Source organism: Euleptes europaea, chromosome 20, assembly GCF_029931775.1.
Source record: "Euleptes europaea isolate rEulEur1 chromosome 20, rEulEur1.hap1, whole genome shotgun sequence".
Lineage (NCBI taxonomy): Eukaryota > Metazoa > Chordata > Lepidosauria > Squamata > Sphaerodactylidae > Euleptes > Euleptes europaea.
The window spans coordinates 17,187,976-17,208,219 of NC_079331.1; the positions used below are offsets into that span (position 1 = coordinate 17,187,976).

The window sequence follows — 20,244 nt, forward strand, 5'->3', positions numbered from 1 at the left end:
AGGCAGCTGCCTGGCATTTCCCCATCATGTCTGGATGTGTGTGTGTGTGTGTGTGTGTGTGAAGTGCTGTCAAGTCGCTTCCGACTCATGGAGACCCTCTGAATCAATGTCCTCCAGAACGTCCTAGCCTAACAGCCTTGCTCAGATCTTACAAATTGAGGGCCGGGACTTCCTTTGTAGAGCCAATCTCTTTTCCTGCCTTCAACTTTTCCTAGCATGACTGTCTTTTCCAGTGACCCTTCTCATGATGTGACCAAAATACGATAGCCTCAGTTTAGTCATTTTAGCTTCTAGGGTCAGCTCAGGCTTGATTTGATCTATAACCCACTGATTTGGTTTTTTGGCAGTCCACGGTATCCGTAACACTCTCACCCAAGACCACATCTCAAAGGAATCTACTTTCTTCCTATCAACTTTCTTCATTGTCCAGCTTTCACTCCCATACATAGTAATAAGGAATACGATGGCACGAATTAACTTGCCGTTGGTTGCCAGTGACACATCCTTACCCTTAAGAACTTTTTTCTAGCTCCTTCATGGCTGCCTTTCCCAGTCTCAGACTCCTTCTGGTTTCTTGGCTACAGTCTCCCTTTTGGTTGATGATGGAACCAAGGAATACAAAGTCTTGAACAACTTCCATTTCCTCATTGTCAACCTTAAAGTTGAGTAATTCACCTGTAGTCATTACTTTTGTCTTCTTGATGTTCAGCGGTGGTCCTGCTTTGGCCCCTTTTTCCTTTCACTTTCAGCAGTAGTCGTTTCAGGCCTGGATGCTGCCCTGTTAATCAAGTGCATTCTTACAGGGTGTTGCGTGTCTTTTGGTGTGTGTGAGTTTGGGGGGGAGGTGTTGTCAGTGAAAATCTACCCGGACTGTACCAAACTGGCATTTGCCCTGTTCTGCGGTTGCTGTGAATTGCATCAACTCCCGGGGTGTGTTTTCACAGCCGGAGCAGACGACATTCCAGGCCCGGTAACGTGGGAAGCGAAGGAAGAAGACATTTACTTGAAGTGGCCAGAACCTCCGAGCCCCAACGGGTTGATCCTGACGTACGAAATCAAATACGGGCCAGGCGGAGGAGAGGTAAAGAGGGCTTTTTTGGGGGAGGGGGGGTGTCTAACTGCTCTGCATGTAGCTGTTGCCTTCTGGTGTAGGTTTAGCGTGGGGGGGCTTCTGGGATTTTCAGAACAGGGAGCGTGTGCCGTTACAAAATGGCTGCCCAGCACGCTGAGCCAGTCACAGAACAATGGGAAGTTTCAAGCCAAGCATCGTCTCACGGTGGAGGCGTAAGATTCCATACAGGTGCTGGGCATACCCAAAGGCGATACCTCCCGAGTTCTTCTGAAGCACCTCCCGCTCCACTGAGAGGGTGGAAAGCCAGGATTGGCTCTTTATCTGTAGAGGGCCCGTGGCTCAGTGGTAGAGCCTCTGCTTGGCATGCAGAAGGTCCCAGGTTCAGTCCCCGGCATCTCCAGTTAAAGGGACTAGGCAAGTAAGTGATGTGAAAGACCCCTGCCTGAGACTCTGGAGAGCCGCTGCCGGTCTGAGTAGACAATACTGACTTGGATGGACCAAAGGTCTGATTCAGTATATGTTCATGTGTCTTATAGGCAGTATAGATGGTCCTAGCTTTGCCCAGGTTCTCTTCCTGTCTTTCTTTTGGGGAGGGGCTGTGGCTCAGTGGTAGAGCCTCTGCTTGGCAAGCAGAAGGTCCTGGGTTCAATCCCCAGCATCTCCAATTAAAGTGACTAAGCAGGTAGGTGATGTGAAAGACCTCAGCCTGAGACCCTGGAGAGCTGCTGCTGGTCTGAGCAGACAACAGTGACTTCTGTGGACCAAGGGTCTGATTCTGTATAAGGCAGCTTCAAGTTTTCATGTGTTCCTTTGGGCAAATTGCGCCAGGTTGGAAAAACTATCAACACTCTCATAGCTTTTTGTGGTCGAGGACAGAAGCTGAGGATGCTGTTACATCCTCTGGAAATAACTCAACAGAAAGAGAATGGTTTTAGTTTCAGTGCCTTGCGCACCCAAGACACCAATGGGAATCCTCTCTCTTTCTCTCTCTCCTCCCTCCACAGGATAAAGGGGAATGTATTTCCAGGCAAGAGTATAAGAAGCATGGGGGAGCCAAGCTGACACATTTGAGTCCTGGGAACTATTCCGTTAGAGTCCAAGCGACTTCTCTTTCAGGGAACGGATCCTGGACGGAACCCATCTCTTTCTACGTCCAGCCCAAGCGTAAGGATTTTCTAAAAACTTTTTTTGTTTTTTGCGGGGAACCTTTTGATTGAAGTTTGGAAGTGGGATTTCGTGCGGGTGATGAGAAATGGAAGGGTCTGCTGTTGTTGGGCAAGTCCTGTAACGTGGAACAAAAGCCCGTGGCTGGGTACAATCTCGGTGGTGACCAAATGCTGGCGACCCGCTGGAGGTGGCTTTGTCTGTCTGTGATCAAGCCCGGGGCCCCTGGCGAATCAGAATTCTGCGATAGCTGCTCCTTTAATAGGGCGGACCTAACCAGACTTACCCACTTCTAAGTCCATGGAACACATGTGTGTGTGTTTATATATCATAGATAAATGTATATTCTCCTCTGCCAATTCCCATCTCTCTCCTCCCTTTATTTCCCTTGACTCCAGTTTCAGATGTTACAGTTAGAATCATAGCATCATAGACTGGGAAGGGGCTATACAGGCCATCTAGTCCAACCCCCTGCTTAATGCAGGATCAGCCTAGAGCATCCCTGACAAGTGCGTGTCCAGCCTCTGCTTAAAGACGGCCAGTGAGGGGGAGCTCACCACCTCCCTAGGCAGCTGATTCCACTGCTGAGCAACTCTTACTGTAAAAATTTTTCCCTAATATCCAGCCGGTACCTCTCTGCCCCCAATTTAAACCCATTATTGCGAGTCCCCTCCTCTGCTGCCAACAGGAACAGCCCCCTGCCCTCCTCCAAGTGACAGCCCTTCAAATACTTCAAGAGAGCAATCCTGTCCCCCCCTCGTCAACCTCCTCTTCTCCAGACTGAACATTCCCAACTCCTTCAGCCTTTCCTCGTAGGGCTTGGTCTCCAGGCCCCTGATCATCACCTCGTCTTGAGGCAGGAATCAGCCTTGTTAGAGTTCGAGAACATAAATTTACTACTAAGCCCGATGTCTCCAGCTTGTTAGAGTTGCCAACTCTGGCCTGGGAAATTCCTGGAGATGAGGGAATGGAGCCTGGGGAAGGGGAGGGGCCTCAGCTGGTTATAATGCCGTACAATTCTCCTTCCAAAGCAGCCATTATTCTCCAGGGGAAAGGATCTTGGTAGTCTGGAGATCTGTTGCAATTCCGAGAGATCTCCAGGCCCCGCATGGCGGTTGTCCACGCCGCTTCCTGTACAGGCGCACTGTCGGTGCTCGGTAATAACAATGCTCTCTTGTCTGTCTCGTTTCGATGGGCTGCAGGGCAGGAGTACGGAAATTTCCTGCATCTCATTATCGTGCTCCCCATCACTGTCTTGCTGATCGTCGGGGGCCTGCTGATCATGCTTTACGTCTGTAACAAAAAGAGGTGAGGCCCGACCTGCGGTGGAGGGGATTGGGGTCAAACTTGCATGCTACCTCACAGGGTGTCTGTTGTGGGGAGGGGAAAGGAAGGTGACTGTAAGCCGGTTTGATTCTTCCTTAAAGGGTAGAGAAAGTCAGCGTATAAAAACCAACTTTTCTTTTTCTTTTCCTCTACTCCTCCTCCTCCTCTAACAACAACAACAACAAAAAACCAGTTGGGGGACATAGGCAAAACAAAGACAAGTCAAATCGGGAATTAATTGGGGGCAAACCGGTTCTTCTCCCTCCCTTCCCCTACTGTTCGGAGAGTATGCAGTTTAAGGAATGAGTCATTTGGGCATAGATATATACAGGAAGGAAGCAGATGATTCTTCACACTTCCACCTGTCAGATGCCACTGTTGGGAGAGGGGTGTTTTCTCAATCGGGTCGTGAAACAGCTCCGTGTGAGAAAACTAAAATAGACCTGAAGTGTTGCGCACGCTCTCTCTCTCTCGTTTTGAACTGGGTGTTAAAATAAGGAAATACCCCCTTTTATTTTAACAGGAACAGTGACAGGCTGGGGAATGGCGTGTTGTACGCGTCGGTGAACCCGGAATATTTCAGCGCTTCAGACGGTGAGCGAATCCTGTCGCTTCAGATGCCCCGGAAGCAGCCGAGGCTTGGTGTCGGGGTGGCCTCCCCATTCCAAATATTCTACCTGCTTACTGTAAATTTTTAACTGTCCCCAAATACAGAGTGCTTTTCTCCAAGGCCAGATTGAATGCACTGCCATTGGGGGAGTTGGCAGGCAGGTTTCCGGGGGTCCCCTTTTCCGAGCGACTTTGTGATTGTGCATCAGGGAGATTGGACACTGGCATTTTTTTCTGTAGATTGTAAAACGCACGATCTCGCCAGAGACAAATGGATCACAATATACATTCAGAGGTGGGGACCCGCCCTAAAGCAAGATAGAGTTGCAAAGTTATGGGCTGATACTGATCCAAATGTAACCCTTGCCGTGGTAAAATTTTTGTCTATGGTTTAGCTTTTTTATGTTGGGGTGGCAGTAGTTTGGGCAGAACCGCTTCGTTTTGGCCCGCTGGAAAGACGGGCGTTTCTTTCAGCCTGTTGAGCGGGCAGGAGGGAAAATAACAAAGGGAGCGTTTTTGCAGCTTTTGCTTTTAAAGTTGGCTCTTGTTACCCCAGTCGCATCTTCAGAGCGAACTGCATCTATATTTATTTATATACGTTTATTTATATATTAAATGGTGCCGTGGTTCAGAGCGGTGGACTCGAATCTGGTGAACTGGGTTGGTTTCCCCACTCCTCCACATGAGCGGCGGACTCTAATCTGGAGAACCGGGTTCGATTCCCCACTCCTCCACATGAAGCCTGCTGGGTGACCTCGGGCCAGTCGCAGTTCTCTCAGAACTCTCTCAGCCCATGCGGAGGAAGGCGATGGCAAACCACCCCCGAACATCTCTTGCCTTGAAAATCCTATGGGGTCGCCATAAGTCGGCTGTGACTTGATGGCACTTCCCACCACCGTCCCATACGAGAGAGGCTGAAACCTCTGACCTCTCTCATCATTCATTGTGTGTTACAGCCAAATCCATTCCTGTCTCTTACTCTGTGACTCTCGCCTGAAAAATTAAGATGGGATTCTCACCAGGCTCCTCTCTGCCCCCCAATTCCTTACTTCTCAGTGTGTAAAAGGGTTTTTTCTTTGTTGCCTTTGAAGAAGCGAGCTCTGGCTCAAGAAAGCTCATGCTGGAGGAAACGTTAGCCTTGAAGGTGCCTCTGGATTTCTGTTTTGTTTTGTGAAATGATGGATCCTGTCAGTATTGAGGCTTTGCTTCAGAGCTGTAGGTGAACGCTTTGGGGAAGGGCCGTGGGAGAGCATTTGCTTGGCCTGCAGAAGGTCCCAGGTTCAATCCCCAGCATCTCCAGTTTAAAAGCAACAGGGAGTAGGTGATGTGAAAGAATTCTACCTGAGACCCTGGAGAGCTGCTGCCAGTCAGAGTAGAATGCACCAAGGGTCTGATCAGTAGGAGGCAGCTTCATGTGGAAATTGACAGTCATCACTACAGAAAGAAGCAGAATACACTGGAGAAGGGCCGTGGCTCAGTGGGAGAGCATCTGCTTGGCATGCAGAAGGTCCCAGTTTCAATCCCCAGCATCTCCAGTTAAAAGCACCAGGGTGGCAGGTGATGTGAAAGCCCTCCATGAACACATGTACCTGCCTTATACTGGATCAGACCCCTTGGTCCATCAAAGTCAGTATTGTCTACACAGACCAGCAGCGGCTCTCCAGGGTCTCAGGCAGAGATCTTTCACATCACCTGCTTGCCTAGTCCCTTTAACGGGAGATGCCTGGGATTGAACCGAGGACCTTCTGCATGCCAAGCAGAGGCTCTACAAACTGAGCCACAGCCCCTCCTCCCATCCGAGACCCTGGAGAGCCAGTGCCAGTCTGAATAGACAACACTGGTCACTGAGGGTGTGTGGGGGGGAGGTAGTTGTGAATTTCCTGCATTGTGCAGGGGGTTGGACTAGATGACCCTTGTGGTCCCTTCCGACTCTATGATTCTAACACTAACTTTGATGGACTGACGGTCTGATTCAGTGTAAGGCAGCTTCACGTGAAATGTTTTCTTTGTGATTTTTTTGCAGTTTATGTACCGGATGAATGGGAAGTGCCCCGGGAAAAGATCACCATGTGCCGAGAGTTGGGGCAGGGCTCCTTTGGGATGGTGTACGAGGGGATCGCAAAGGGCGTGGTGAAAGACGAGCTGGAGACCAGGGTGGCCATCAAGACGGTCAATGAGTCGGCAAGCATGCGTGAACGGATCGAGTTCCTGAACGAGGCATCTGTGATGAAGGAGTTCAATTGTCACCATGTGGTAAGGTTCTGGACCAGTACGAAGCTTGCCTTGGAAGAGCGGGGGTGTGTGTGTGTGTGTGTGACCTTAGCAAAAAAACAACACCACCAAAATCCTGACTTCAGGATATCATCTTGTTAAGTAGTAGAAGAAAAAAGAGGGGAATAAAACCCAACCTAGAAAACAGAAGCTGGGTACCCAAGATTGGGTGGGATGAAAAAATATATAAATATTGAAAATATAATTTATTCGAAGCGCTATGTCAAGATTGCCCTGACCTGGATGGCCCAGGCTAGCCTGATCTCGTCAGATCTCAGAAGCTAAGCAGGGTCAGCCCTGGTTAGTATTTGGATGGGAGACAACCAAGGAATACCAGGGTTGCTGTGCAGAGGAAGGCACTGGCAAACCACCTCTGTTAGTCTCTTGCCATGAAAACCCCAAAAAGGGGTCGCCATAAGTCGGCTGTGACTTGACGGCACTTTACACACACACATGTCAAGATTAAAATTATTTAAAAACGTTAAAACAGCACAATGGCATTTCCTAAGGTTGATATCTATAACCACATTCCAGACTCGTTTCGGCCTGTTTGGCCTTCCTCCATGGTCAGTTGAAACCCATGTAAAACATGCACACATTCACAGATATATATACATATACAGACAATATAAAACAGACCGGGCAGGTAATAGGTTGTATAATATATTACCAATTACAGTTATCAACCTGATAAAGATGTGTGCAATTATCAGTCTGGTAAAAACATTGTTTTACCAGGTTGATAATTGCACACATCTTAAATGGGAGACATATACAGCCCAGCATAACAACTTAAGACAATCTTACCAGGTGTTTGTGTAATTGGTAATATATTATACAACCTCCATATATGCCTAGTCTGAAATGTATTTCTGTATATGTATATATATCTGTGAATGTGTGCATGTTTTACATGGGTTTCAATTGACCACTGAGGAAGGCCAAACAGGCCGAAACGCGTCTGGAAAGTGGTTATAGATATCAATCTTAGGAAATGCCATTGTGCTGTTTTAACGTTTTTAAATAATTTTAATCTTGACATAGCGCTTCTAATAAATCATATTTTCATTATTTATATATTTTTTCATCCCACCCAACCTTGGGGGACCCAGCTCTCCTCTTATTAAGACCAGGAAATACAAAATCCTTGCTGTCTTTTATTCTCTGCTCTTATGGCAGCTGTCTTGAACACAAACAGTTCCAACAACGGAACAACAACAACAACTAAAGAGTAACAATGATAATAACAATAAATACGCCTATGACAACTAGGGCATTAGGTTGCTCAGATCTATATTACTGTTAGATTTGATGGTATGGGGAAAAGCTTGGCAACTGCCAGAGTGGTATTGTGATCGCTTCCAGCCCAAAGGGTCTGTAGCTTACAGTGGGCTGGAATGCTAACCAGATCCTTTAGAGAGGGAGAGACAAACATAGTTCTACACCTATGAAATTTTGGACAGCCCAATATAAAACGGTAAAGGTCCCCTGTGCAAGCACCGGGTCATTCCTGACCCATGGGGTGACGTCACATCCCGACGTTTACTAGGCAGACTTTGTTTACGGGGTGGTTTGCCAGTGCCTTCCCCAGTCATCTTCCCTTTACCCCCAGCAAGCTGGGTCCTCGGAAAGATGGAAGGCTGAGTCAACCTTGAGCCGGCTACCTAAAACCAACTTCCGTCGGGATCGAACTCAGGTCGGGAGCAGAGCTTGGACTGCAGTACTGCAGCTGACCACTCTGCGCCACGGGGCTCCTACTACAGTCATAAGAACATAAGAAAGGCCCTACTGGATCAGACCAAGGCCCATCAAGTCCAGCAGTCTGTTCACACAGTGGCCAACCAGGTGCCTTTAGGAAGCCCACAAACAAGACGAGTGCAGCAGCACCATCCTGCCTGTGTTCCACCGCACCCAAAATAATAGGCATGCTCCTCCTCTAGAGAGAATAGGTATGCAGCATGACCAGTATCCATTCTAACTAATAACCATGAATACCCCTCTCCTCCATGAATATGTCCACTCCCCTCTTAAAGCCCTCCAAGCTGGCAGCCATCACCACATCCTGGGGCAGGGAGTTCCACAATTTAACTATGCGTTGTGTGAAAAAATATTTCCTTTTATCTGTTTTGAATCTCTCGCTCTCCAGCTTTAGCAGATGATCCCGTGTTCTAGTCCAATAGACAAATGCAAAAATACAAATCTAGAATGAGTCGGGCGTGAAATTTTTTGGAGCTTCTGAGGTAGTGCTGTTAGGGAAGATACGCTGGCAAAGACTCCTCATTGGGTTGTTGTTTTTTTAACAGAAAAGTTGGAATATAGTGAATGCCGTAAGTTGGCTGCTACTTGACGGTACTTTACATACACACACACACAAACATGGCCTATGGGCAATTAAACCTTAATAAAGTCACTGACGTTACTTTCCTTCTCAGCCAAATGCACACCTTGTATACGATGAGGCAGTGGCAATTTCAGACAGTGCATGCGCCGAATTTACAACCCCGCTTGCCCAAAGATACTTAATCCCATGCATTTCGCTTGATAGGTGCGGCTCCTCGGCGTCGTCTCTCAAGGACAGCCCACGCTGGTCATCATGGAGCTCATGACACGAGGAGATCTGAAGAGTTACCTGCGGTCTCTCCGGCCAGACTCGGAGGTGAGCTCCAGTTCCTCTCTTTCCTGGCGAAGGTGGCGATTGAAATAATGCCAGCTCCGGCCCCCAAACCCAGCCGCCTCAATCTTTCTAGGGCATTCTCCAGGTCTGGCAGCAGTCGTTCAGCGCAGCGCAGTGGAATGAGCTCCTCATTGCAACGGGCGTACCACCTCACTTTTAATTTCAAGGAGGGTTCTCCTTTTATTCTCTTCCTCTAACATCAAGAAGAAGAATTGGTTTTTATACCCTGCTTTTCTCTACCTTGAAGGAGTCTCAGAGCGGCTTACAGTCACCTTCCCTTCCCCTCCCCTGGCATCTTGTGAGGTAGGTGGGCTGAGATAGCTGTGACTAAGGTCACCCAGCAGGCTTCATGTGGAGTGGTGGGAAACCAGCCCGCTTCTCCAAATTGGAGTCCGCCGCTCATATGGAGGAGCGGGGAATCGAACCTGGTTCTCCAGATCACAGTCCGCCGCTCTTAACCACTACGCCGCGCTGGCTCTCAAGAAAAGGCTTGTGTTCTGCAAACCATAGAATCGTAGAGTCAGAAGGGGCCATACAGGCCATCGAGTCCAACCCCCTGCTCAGTATAGGATCAGCCTAGAGCATTCCTGACAAGTGTTTGTCCAGCCGCTGTTCGAAGACTGCCAGAGAGGGGGAGCTCACCCCCTTCCCCACCCCCACGTGACTTCCTTTTCCTCTACCTTTTACTGCTAACTTAGCTGCTGTTCAAACTCGAGTGGACGTTTCTATTCCCCCCCCCACCTATACTCAGTCATCTGGAGCACACGCACGCAGACACGTTAATTGCTCACGAATTAAATGCTACGCGCCGCTCCCCTTTGTTTTGGAACTGAATTATGAATGAGTGTTTTGCAACAAACACTAATATTTAGTCATTCCCCCGGCATTTGATGATCCTGCTGGCAGCAGAACGTTCGCGGCCGCCCACGTGTTTCTGGAAGGTCCAAACGGGGTAGGCGGAGGCAGGCGGCTGCAGTGAGAGAAGGCGCTTTGAGATGGCGATGCCTCTTCTCCGCTCGCCCCAGCCCTTGGCTTCGTGGTGGACAGTTTCCGACGTGAATAATTTTCAGCAAACTGGTGGGAAGCTTCTGGCGGCTGTGAGAAAGGGAGATTAGAATTGGATTATAAAGCGAAGACCTCTCTCCCTGGATAGGGAAAGATAACAGAACTTGGCCCTGGAAGGGGCTTTGGAGGGAGAGGTGGTCTAGTGGTTAAGAGCGGTGAACACTAATCTGGAGAACCGGGTTCAATTCCCCATTGCTCCTCATGAGCGGCAGACTCTAATCTGGTGAGCCGGGTTCGATTCCCCATTCCTCCACGTGAGCAGCAGACTCTAATCTGGTGAGCTGGGTTCAATTCCCCATTCCTCCACGTGAGCAGCAGTCTCTAATCTGGTGAGCCGGGTTTGATTCCCCACTCCTCCACATAAGCGGTGGACTCTAATCTGAAGAACCAGGTTTGATTCCCCACTCCTCCACATGAGCGGCGGACTCTAATCTGGTGAACCAGGTCGGATTCCCCACTCCTCCACGTGAGTGGCGGACTCTGTTCTGGAGAACCAGGTTCGATTCCCCACTCCACATGAAGCCAGCTGGGTGACCTGGGGCCAGTCACAGCTCTCTCCGAACTCTCTCAGCCCCACTTACCGCACAAGGTGCCTGTTGTGGGGAGGGGAAGGGAAGGTTACTGTAAGCCCCTTTGAGACTCCTCAAAGGTAGCAAAAAGCAGGGTGTAAAAACCAACCCCTTCTCTTGCTCCTTCTCCTTGGAAGAGCGTGGTTCCAGGTGTTTTCATGCATCACTCCAGTCATTTTGTGTGGAAACAGTCTGGGTTTCTTGGCTCTGTGTTTGTGGGGACTACGTAGAATCATAGAGTCGATTCCACTGTCGAACAACTCTTACTGTAAAAAGTTTTTTCCTGATATCCAACCTTTCCGCCTGTAATTTATACCCATTATTGCGAGTCCTCTCCTCTGCTGCCAACAGGATCAGCTCCCTGCCCTCCTCGAAGTGACAGCCCTTCAAACATTTAAAGAGAGCAATCATGTCCCCCCCCACCAACCTCCTCTTCTCCAGACTGAACATTCCCAACTCCCTCAGCCTTTCCTCGTAGGGCTTGGTCTCCAGGCCCCCGATCATCCTCGTCGCTCTCCTCTGCACCCGCTCCATTCTGTCCACATCCTTTTTGAAGTGAGGCTGTCCTCCTGCACACAGGTAGTCCAAGTGGGCCCAGGGAAACAAATTACCCCCACTGGCCTGAGAGGCCAGCAAAATTTAACAGGCAAGGTTGGGGGATGGGAAGAAAGTAGATTTCCTTTGAAATGTGGTGTTGGAGGAGAGTGTTACGGATACCCTGGACTGCCAAGAAATCGGGAACTGCTCCTTGGTTTAAACTTTTCAAAACTGACCATCTTAGAGTTACTTATTTAGTCAATATACCAAACCCCAAGCTTAGAGCAGCCTTTACGTCCCTGCGGTTTCAAACAATGCCAACGGCTGTACTGTCTGGGCGTTATTGCCGAATTCCAAAAGACCAACGTTTTTGCATCTGTGGAACATCTGCTTTAGAGGATTTATACCACTACTTATTTGAATGCCCTCTATATGTGGAGCCCAGGGCTGAATTTCTTGCCCAGTTGGTTTCTGGCCTAAACACCTGTCCTAGAGCCGAGAAACTAGTATTTTTGTTAAAAGAGACAAATGGGTTTGTTTCTTATAGGACTGCCCTGTATGCTCTGGCAGCAAAGAAAATAAGGGCCAATATGGCTGCTAAGGGAGTAGATCCTTCAAGTTGATTTTAATGGTCGCTAGGTCCCATTGGCCGATTGGGACACCACCACAATTTTTAGCTATTATTTTGTTGTTTTGTATGCTTCGTTTTAGCAAAGTTTTATTATGTATATTTATTATTAATCCAGTATGTTATTAGTCTAATATTTTATTGTATGTTTGTGGAATCCTTGATATGTTTGTAATGGCCTATGGCTAAATGCAAATAAAACCATTCATCATCAGCCAAAAAAACAAATCAGTGGGTTATAGATCAAATCAAGCCCAAACTGACCCTAGAAGCTAAAATGACTAAACTGAGGCTGTCGTGTTTTGGTCACATTATGAGAAGACGAGTCACTGGAAAAGACAGTCATGCTAGGAAAAGTTGAGGGCAGCAGGAAAAGAGGAAAACCCAACAAGAGATGGATAGACTCAATAAAGGAAGCCACGGCCCTCAGTTTGCAAGATCTGAGCAAGGCTGTCAAAGATAGGACATTTGGGGGGACTTTGATCCATAGGGTCACCATGAGTTGGAAGAGACTTGACGGCACTTAACACACACACACACAAGGTTGGGGGGGGTGCTTTCTCTATTGACGCTTCTGTTGCCATCTCTTCCTCCTCCAGAACAACCCAGCGCAGACTCTACCGGCCCTGAAGAAGATGATTCAGATGGCGGGTGAGATTGCCGACGGGATGGCCTATCTGAACGCCAACAAGTTTGTCCACCGAGATCTCGCTGCAAGGAACTGCATGGTCGCAGAAGATTTTACTGTGAAAATTGGAGGTACACGCTCTGTCTCTCTGTCTCTTTTGTGTCCCAGTGTGCTAGAGAGGCAGGAACCGAAGTGGGCAGATGCAAGACAGCGGTTGTTTTCCGTCCTGCACCTTTTCCGTGCTGCAAGTTGAGGCGTGCGGAATTCAGCATCCTAATGATTTTTTGGGGAAACAAAGCAGGCTTCTAACCGGTGCGGCTGTAGAGAGAAAGCTGGTGCACTTGAGAATGTGTTGGGTACTGTGTGGCAAAATTTCCAGAAACCATAAGTGGTTGGACCAACTTTATTCAAGTACTTCATTTATACCCTGTCTTTTTCCCCAACGGGGACCCAAAACAGCTCACACCCTTCTCTTCTCCTCCATTTTACCCTCACAACAACAGCCCTTTGAGGTACGCTAGGCTGAGGAAATGTGACTGGCCCCAGGCCACCCAGCAAGCTTCCAGAGCAGAATGGGGATTTGAACCTGGGTCTCCCACCCAGATCCTTGCCTGACACTCCTACCTCTCCACCACACAATGGCCATTCTTTGCGGGCTCAAGCTCCAGTTCTGTGCGTGTCTCTCTCTGGGAGCGGAGCTGAAAAGATGCTCACAGTGCAAGCAGAGGAGGAGAAATGGTGCGCCCCCAACAGTAACTCATGACATGTTTGTCGGACCTGAACTGCTTGGGGGTTGCTGGGGGGATTTTAAAGTATGTTTCAGAGCCAGCGTGGTATAGCGGTTAGGAACAGTGGACTCTAATCTGAAGAACTGGGTTCATAAGAACATAAGAAAGGCCCTGCTGGATCAGACCAAGTCCCATCAAGTCCAGCAGTCTGTTCACACAGTGGCCAACCAGATGCCTCTAGGAAGCCACAAACAAGACGACTGCAGCAGCACCATCCTGCCTGTGTTCCACCGCACCCAAAATAATAGGCATGCTCCTCTGATACTAGAGAGAATAGGCATGCAGCATGACTAGTATCCATTCTAACTAATAGCCATGAATACCCCTTTCCTCCATGAACATGTCCACTCCCCTCTTAAATCCCTCCAAGCTGGCAGCCATCACCACATCCTGGGGCATGGAGTTCCACAATTTAACTATGCGTTGTGTGAAAAAATACTTTATCTGTTTTGAATCTCTCACCCTCCAGCTTTAGCAGATGACCCAGTGTTCTAGTATTATGGGAGAGGGAGAAAATCTTCTCCCTGTCCACTCTCTCCAAACCATGCATAATTTTATAGACCTCTATCATGTCTCCCCTTAGCCGCCTTCTTTCCTTTGATTCCCCACTCCTCCACATGAGTGGTGGATTCTAGTCTGGAGAATTAGGTTGGTTTCCCCACCCCTCCACATGAGTGGCAGACTCTAATCTGATGAACCAGGTTTGATTTCTCACTCCTCCACGTGAGCTGCGAACTCTAATCAGGAGAACCGGGTTCAATTCCCTACTCCTCCACATGAAGCCTGCTGAGTGACCTTGAGTAGTCACAGTTCTTTTAGAACTCTCTCAGCCTCACCTACCTCACAAGGTGACTGTTGTGGGGAGAGGAAGGGAAGGCAATTGTAAGCCACTTTGAGACTCCTTAAAGGTATAGAAAAATCGGGGTATAAAAACCAACTCTTCTTCTTCTTCAATGAGATCCGCTAATATGCTCGCATGTCCCTTTATGTGCAATGCAGATTTTGGCATGACGAGAGACATCTATGAAACTGATTACTATCGGAAAGGAGGGAAAGGCCTGCTGCCTGTCCGCTGGATGTCCCCGGAATCGCTGAAGGACGGCGTGTTCACAACGCATTCGGATGTTTGGTAACCGCCGGCGTGCTTTTAAAGCCATGCTTATCTTATAAATGCTTTTGAGCCCTAGTCAGGTTTGAGGGCCAGCCCGTTGCCCTCTCTCGAGCCTTCAAAACAAATTTAAACAAACACCTGTACAATTTTTTAAGTTGGCGTGGGTTTATAAAATCCAGGCAGGGTCTCTTTGCAGAGGGAGAGGGAGGAAGTGGAATCCATGGAGATGTTGGGGAAACTGTGATTCAAGAAGAGAAATCCCTGGACGAATTCGTCGATGTCACAGACTTCAAGTGATAAAAGTTAGAAACGGTGCCGTTTTGTTTCTATTTTCCCCACACACACCCCAGAGCTCCATTTTGAAACCCTGAGCTTGGCAGTGGTGCTCCTTACATAGAGGAGTGTATTTTGGAAACTGCTTGGCTTCCCCTTTGCAGAATTACTGGGAAAGGGAGAACCCACCCTGTTTTCTGGAAAGACTAATTTAGGAGCCCAGTGACATCATGATTCTCCCCCCCCCCGCCCCCATTCCTTTGACAGCCTAAAAATAAACACCTGGCCATCCAAGGCAGCAGTAGCCTGGCGGAGAGGTTATGATTTGAATCCAGACCTTAGATATTGAGCAGCAGTGGCCTGGCGGAGAGGTTATGATTATAACCTCTCTGCCAGGCTACTGCTGCATTGGATGGCCAGGTGTTTATTTCTGATTACTGCTTGAGATACTGATTACTGCTTTAGGGCATCTGTCCGTCTGTCTGTCTATCTGTCGTCCGTCACACATCCATCTATCCATCGTTTTCCATTTCTATCTCGCCCTCCCTGGCCGAAACCAGGCTCAGGGCAGGTAACAGCATTAAAACCAGCCTACAGGCACAATATATGTTCATTGAAACCCTTAAAATCAGTCATAAACAATCATATAAAAACAGCAGATGATGCAAAAAAGATGATTAGCGCTAAAAAAGCATTGAAGCATATAGCATACAAAATTGCAGTGTATAATTTGGGGAGGACCCGTGGCTCAGTGGTAGAGCATCTGCTTGGCCTGCAGAAAGTCCCGGGTTCAATCCCTGGCATCCCCAGTTAAAGGGACTAGGCAAGTAGGTGATATGTAAGACCCCTGCCTGAGACCCTGGAGAGCCACTGCCGGTCTGAGTAGATAATACTGTCTTAGATGGACTGAGGGTCTGATTCAGTATGAGGCAGCTTCATGAGTCATGGGTTCACAATTTAAAACCAGCCTATGGTCACCAAATAGATGGCGTGCTAAAATCCCTCGTTTATCTCACTCTGCTCTAATAGACACACAAACCATTCGCTAAAAAATGAGGCGGTGGGACCCAGAGGAGGGGATCTGTCTGATGGCCAGTGGAATTTGCGGAGCAAAAAACTTCTCAACCGTACGCCTGGCAGGACGTCTCTGTCTTGCAGGCCCCGCGGAACTGAGAAAGGTCCTCTTTGTCTCGAGTGCAGGGCAAGGAAGCCCTTTGCGAAACAGCCCAATAGTGTTGCCAAGCCGGAGATATTCTCGGCAGCGCACAACGAGGGAGTCGATTCTGTGTTAAGTAAAGTAGCCGGGTTTGGCTTGAGCCGATTCCTAATGTGCCAGCTCTTCCCACAGGTCTTTTGGCGTTGTCCTATGGGAAATAGCCACGCTAGCGGAGCAGCCGTACCAAGGCATGTCTAATGAGCAAGTTCTTCGCTTTGTGATGGAGGGTGGACTTCTGGAGAAACCGGACAATTGCCCCGATATGCTGTAAGTATCGGCGATTGTTTCCAGTCTGTCTTGACCTGCTTTACTCTCCTTGTTTGATTGTCGGCATTTATGTATTGGTTCTTTTAAAGTTGTTAGCCGCTCCAAGCCCAGCCCTGGCCGGGAAATAGAGTGGGGTACAAACTGAATAAAATAAATGAACACCATTTTGATTGCTTACGTTTGGCTGGTTCCTTGGGAAAGGTGGGGGGTTATGACGACTTCGCTCAGGGTTTTGACTTGAGGGGATCCCCCCCCCCTTTTGGCATTTAGACTGACTGCTTTTCCCAACCAGTGGGAAAATCTTTGACCGGCTGAGATGTCAGAAAGGGAAGCCAATTGCGCTCAATGTAGCAAATCCGGAATGGTTGTAAAACGAGGCGATAACACTGGTTGTTGTCAAAGTGGTATCCCTTATTTAAACTGAAGAAAGCCCCCTCCAACCACCTGAAGGAGCTAGTAGAACCTGATAAGAGGAGAGCTTTTACAGTGGCCCAGTTACAAACGTTTGCATCAGAAGTCATTCAAGGTAGATATGGTAGTATTCCATATGGTCAACGGTTTTGCCCCTACTCTCCTGACCAGATAGAAGACTTGCCACGTGTTCTTTTTCATTGTGCCCAATACACCACGATATGACCTAGATTGACCCAGTGCATAACTAAGGTGTTGGTTTCAGAAGAAGCGCGAGTAAGATTCTCGTTGGCGGATGTAAGTTCTTTTATCACACAGAGAAGAAGAAGAGTTGGTTTTTATATGACGACTTTCTCTACCACTTAAGGCAGAATCAAACTAGCTTACAATTGCCTTCCCTTCCCCACAACAGACACCCTGTGAGGTGGGTGAGGCTGAGAGAGCATGACTTGTCCAAGGTCACCCAGACTCCACTGCTCCAAACCACCGCTCTTAACCACTTCAACACGCTGGCTCTCTTTTTTCATCATGGCATTTTAAACTAAGGAAAAGGTTTTTAATAGGTCTGAAATAGGTAAATAATGGTTTGACATGGTCTGCAATATGCTGGTTTTAATGGGGGGGTCCTTGTTGGTTTATTTCAATGTGTAGCGGTAAATGTTATGATTTTGGGATTAACATATACTGTGGGTTGAATTTTCAGGGTGTAGTTGGATTGTTAAAGTCTGTGACGACAACATGAATAAATTGATACTGATACTTGTTGTGGTTGTGTCTCTCCCCCCCCCCCCACAGTTTTGAGCTGATGCGCATGTGCTGGCAATACAATCCTAAGATGAGACCCTCCTTCTTGGAAATCATCGGGAGCATCAAGGACGAGCTCGATCCCGCCTTCAAGGAGGTCTCCTTCTTCTACAGCGACGAGAACAAGCCCCCCGACACCGAAGAGCTGGACTTGGAGACGGAGAACATGGAGAGCATTCCTTTAGACCCCTCCTCAACCCTCCAACCTTCTGACAAACACTCAGGACACAAGGCAGAGAACGGCCCCGGCGTGGTGGTCCTGCGGGCCAGCTTTGAGGAGAGGCAGCCGTACGCGCACATGAACGGGGGACGCAAGAACGAGCGAGCGTTGCCTTTGCCCCAGTCTTCGGCCTGCTGACCTTTAGAACCAGGTTTTTTGCAAACACGTTACATGCGCGTGCATTGGGGGAAAAGGGGTGGGGGAACAGAAAGCAAGCGAGAGAGAAAAAAATAACAATATATTCAAAAGCCTACTGTACCTCAGTGGATCTTCAGAACTGTCATAGCTGCACACAGGAGACTCCTCTCTTCGTTTAGAAGTTGAAATAACTTTTTTTTCAATATGCAAGCAGAAGATTGTTTCAGCAAAAGAAACTGTTATGTGGGGCACACGGTCAGCCTTCGAAAACTCTTTAACGTTTAACACTTAATAGCAACACAAAACTTGAGAATCTGACGTGTATCTCCGTTTTTTCCCCCTCTTTCTCTCTGCTTCATAATGGGAAACATATCTGCGTGAAGTTCAACTGAATGGCACTTTTTTTTAATCACATCAACAAAAATCGCAGGCCAGCCGGCTCTCCGTTACCCCTTGCCAGTTTACCTGCCTAACACTGTAGGTTGTTAAAACAAAAAGAGGATTTAAAGGAAAAAAAGGACTGGATTTTTCATATTATTCCTTTATATTATCTTTTGAGGCTCACATAAAAGAATAAAGAAGGGCCATTGTTTGTCCCAGGTTGTTAACAGTTTTCAGTGCTGCCAAATTTTGCCAAAAAAAGAGGTACTTTTTCTTTTAGGATCCCCCCCCTCCGTAGGGATGGAAGGAACGATGTAATCACAGGCTCCAGTCGAATGAAATATTGACCAATACACTCGATTCAATCATACACTGGCATTCTTTTTTTCTTTTTTGAAAAAAAGTTCCAGTTGTCGAGATACCTTTTTCAGCTGGACAAAACCTGGTAATTTTTTTCCCCTTCACGCGATTGAGAACGTAAGGGGTCGTTGAGGTTTAAATAAATACCCCCCTCCCTTAGATGAATTCTGGACAAAACTGGCATTGGTAAGCCAAATCAGAGGGGGGGGGGGCTGGGGGGGAGATATCTCTTGTGCAGAAAATTCAGCAGCACTCCAAAAAAGGAAATAAAGGCAGACAAAACCAGAAGGGATTTTCATGAGTCGTTCCTGCTGTCCTTGGTAGGCTTGTGGAAAAAAACAAACAACAACTAAGAGAAACTTAAATATTGGAGGAGAACCACCCAATTAAATGGATTCAAGCATCTAACACTTTGTCAACCTTTTTTTCTCTGTTATTAAGACTTCAAAGGGGTCTTGCAGTTGTATGTTAGACCATGGATCATTTGCATACACATTTGTCTTTTTGTGTCATTTTTATAACTTTTTTACAGTTCAGATACTCATCTATATGTCTGTACAGAAAAAAAGCTGCTATTTTTTTGTTTATCTTTGTGGATTTAATCTATGAAAAAAAATCTTCAGGTGTACCCTTTCTCCCCCCTTTCCCTCGCCGCCCTCTATCCCTCCCTCCTCCCAGCTTCCCAGAAAATTTCTTACGCTTTGTACTTCAATGTGTAATTTCTATTTTTATTTTTTTATTTTTTTGGCCTGTCCTCACTTTCTCAAGACGGGATACCTGAAACATGATTTGTCATGAACTGTTTAATGCCTTCTATAAATAAGTTCTGCTTTTCTTTCTCTCTTTCTCTCTCTCTCTCTCTCTCTCTCTGCGTTCCTGCTAGTTGTTTGAGCAAGGCTGTTTGGGGTTAAAACACTCTTTAAGTGGAGGGTTGGGGTGGGGGTAGGGATAAGCTGCCGGGTTCGACTCTCCTGTGTCGTGGGCCAGGGCTGTCTCCTCCCTTGATCAACTGTGTTCTCGTTTTCCTCGCCGCCCTTTGCCTGTACAACACCCGAGTCTGTTATAGTGTAAGGTATGATGCAAACTCAGGTCGGGGTGGGTGGGTGGGGGGAGAAAGGTTAATTCTTTGTAGTATTCAGTGTTCATATTCATTGATGTATAGCCTCGTCTCAGCTCCTGCTTTGTTTTTAGGTTGCGTTTCAAACAACCACACACCGAAACCTACTTGCGTATGTATCTTAATTGTGAGGTGTAACAGCTTTTGAGCCGCAGATACCAGGCTTTGGGGGGGGGGTCATCGTTGTTGTTATTATTATTATTATTATTATTTTTAAATTTTGAAATGAAACCGTTGCAACGCTTCCATCCCATCAACGACATGTCGTTCTCAGCAAACGGTGACAAGCGTTTGCGATAATGGACTGTGGCCCAATGCGGTTAACCAGATATACGAGAGATGGCTAGGAGGGTGCGCTTTGGCCAGGGGGGTTAAAGAAGGAGGCGAGCTGTGAGAAAGCAATATCAGTCATGCCTTAGCCGGCTGCTGTGAACAGGAACGAAGTCGTTCCATTGCAGCTACTGCGGATACCCGGGCAGGCTCACGCTTGGCAGTTCAAACTGAATGCCCCAAACTGAATCAACATGAGCTCTTGAATCGAGTTGCGTATGCCTGGAGTAGAGACGATGGAGGTTCCCAGTGGTCTGAAATCAAGGGAACCTTCATATTAAATTA

At 47.7% G+C, this 20,244-nt stretch overlaps 1 protein-coding gene across 1 annotated transcript in view; it reads left to right on the plus strand.

The window, feature by feature from the left end:
* Positions 1–18,288, plus strand: part of IGF1R (insulin like growth factor 1 receptor) — a 166,440-nt gene extending 148,152 nt beyond the window's left edge. The window contains exons 12-21 of the mRNA XM_056865839.1: positions 945–1,081; positions 2,077–2,236; positions 3,439–3,544; positions 4,086–4,156; positions 6,195–6,424; positions 8,988–9,098; positions 12,515–12,674; positions 14,331–14,460; positions 16,064–16,198; positions 17,405–18,288. Of these exons, the coding sequence (XP_056721817.1) occupies positions 945–1,081; positions 2,077–2,236; positions 3,439–3,544; positions 4,086–4,156; positions 6,195–6,424; positions 8,988–9,098; positions 12,515–12,674; positions 14,331–14,460; positions 16,064–16,198; positions 17,405–17,771 (1,607 nt within the window). The 3' untranslated portion in view covers positions 17,772–18,288. The remainder of the gene's footprint in view (positions 1–944; positions 1,082–2,076; positions 2,237–3,438; positions 3,545–4,085; positions 4,157–6,194; positions 6,425–8,987; positions 9,099–12,514; positions 12,675–14,330; positions 14,461–16,063; positions 16,199–17,404) is intronic.
* Positions 18,289–20,244: the final 1,956 nt, after the last annotated feature.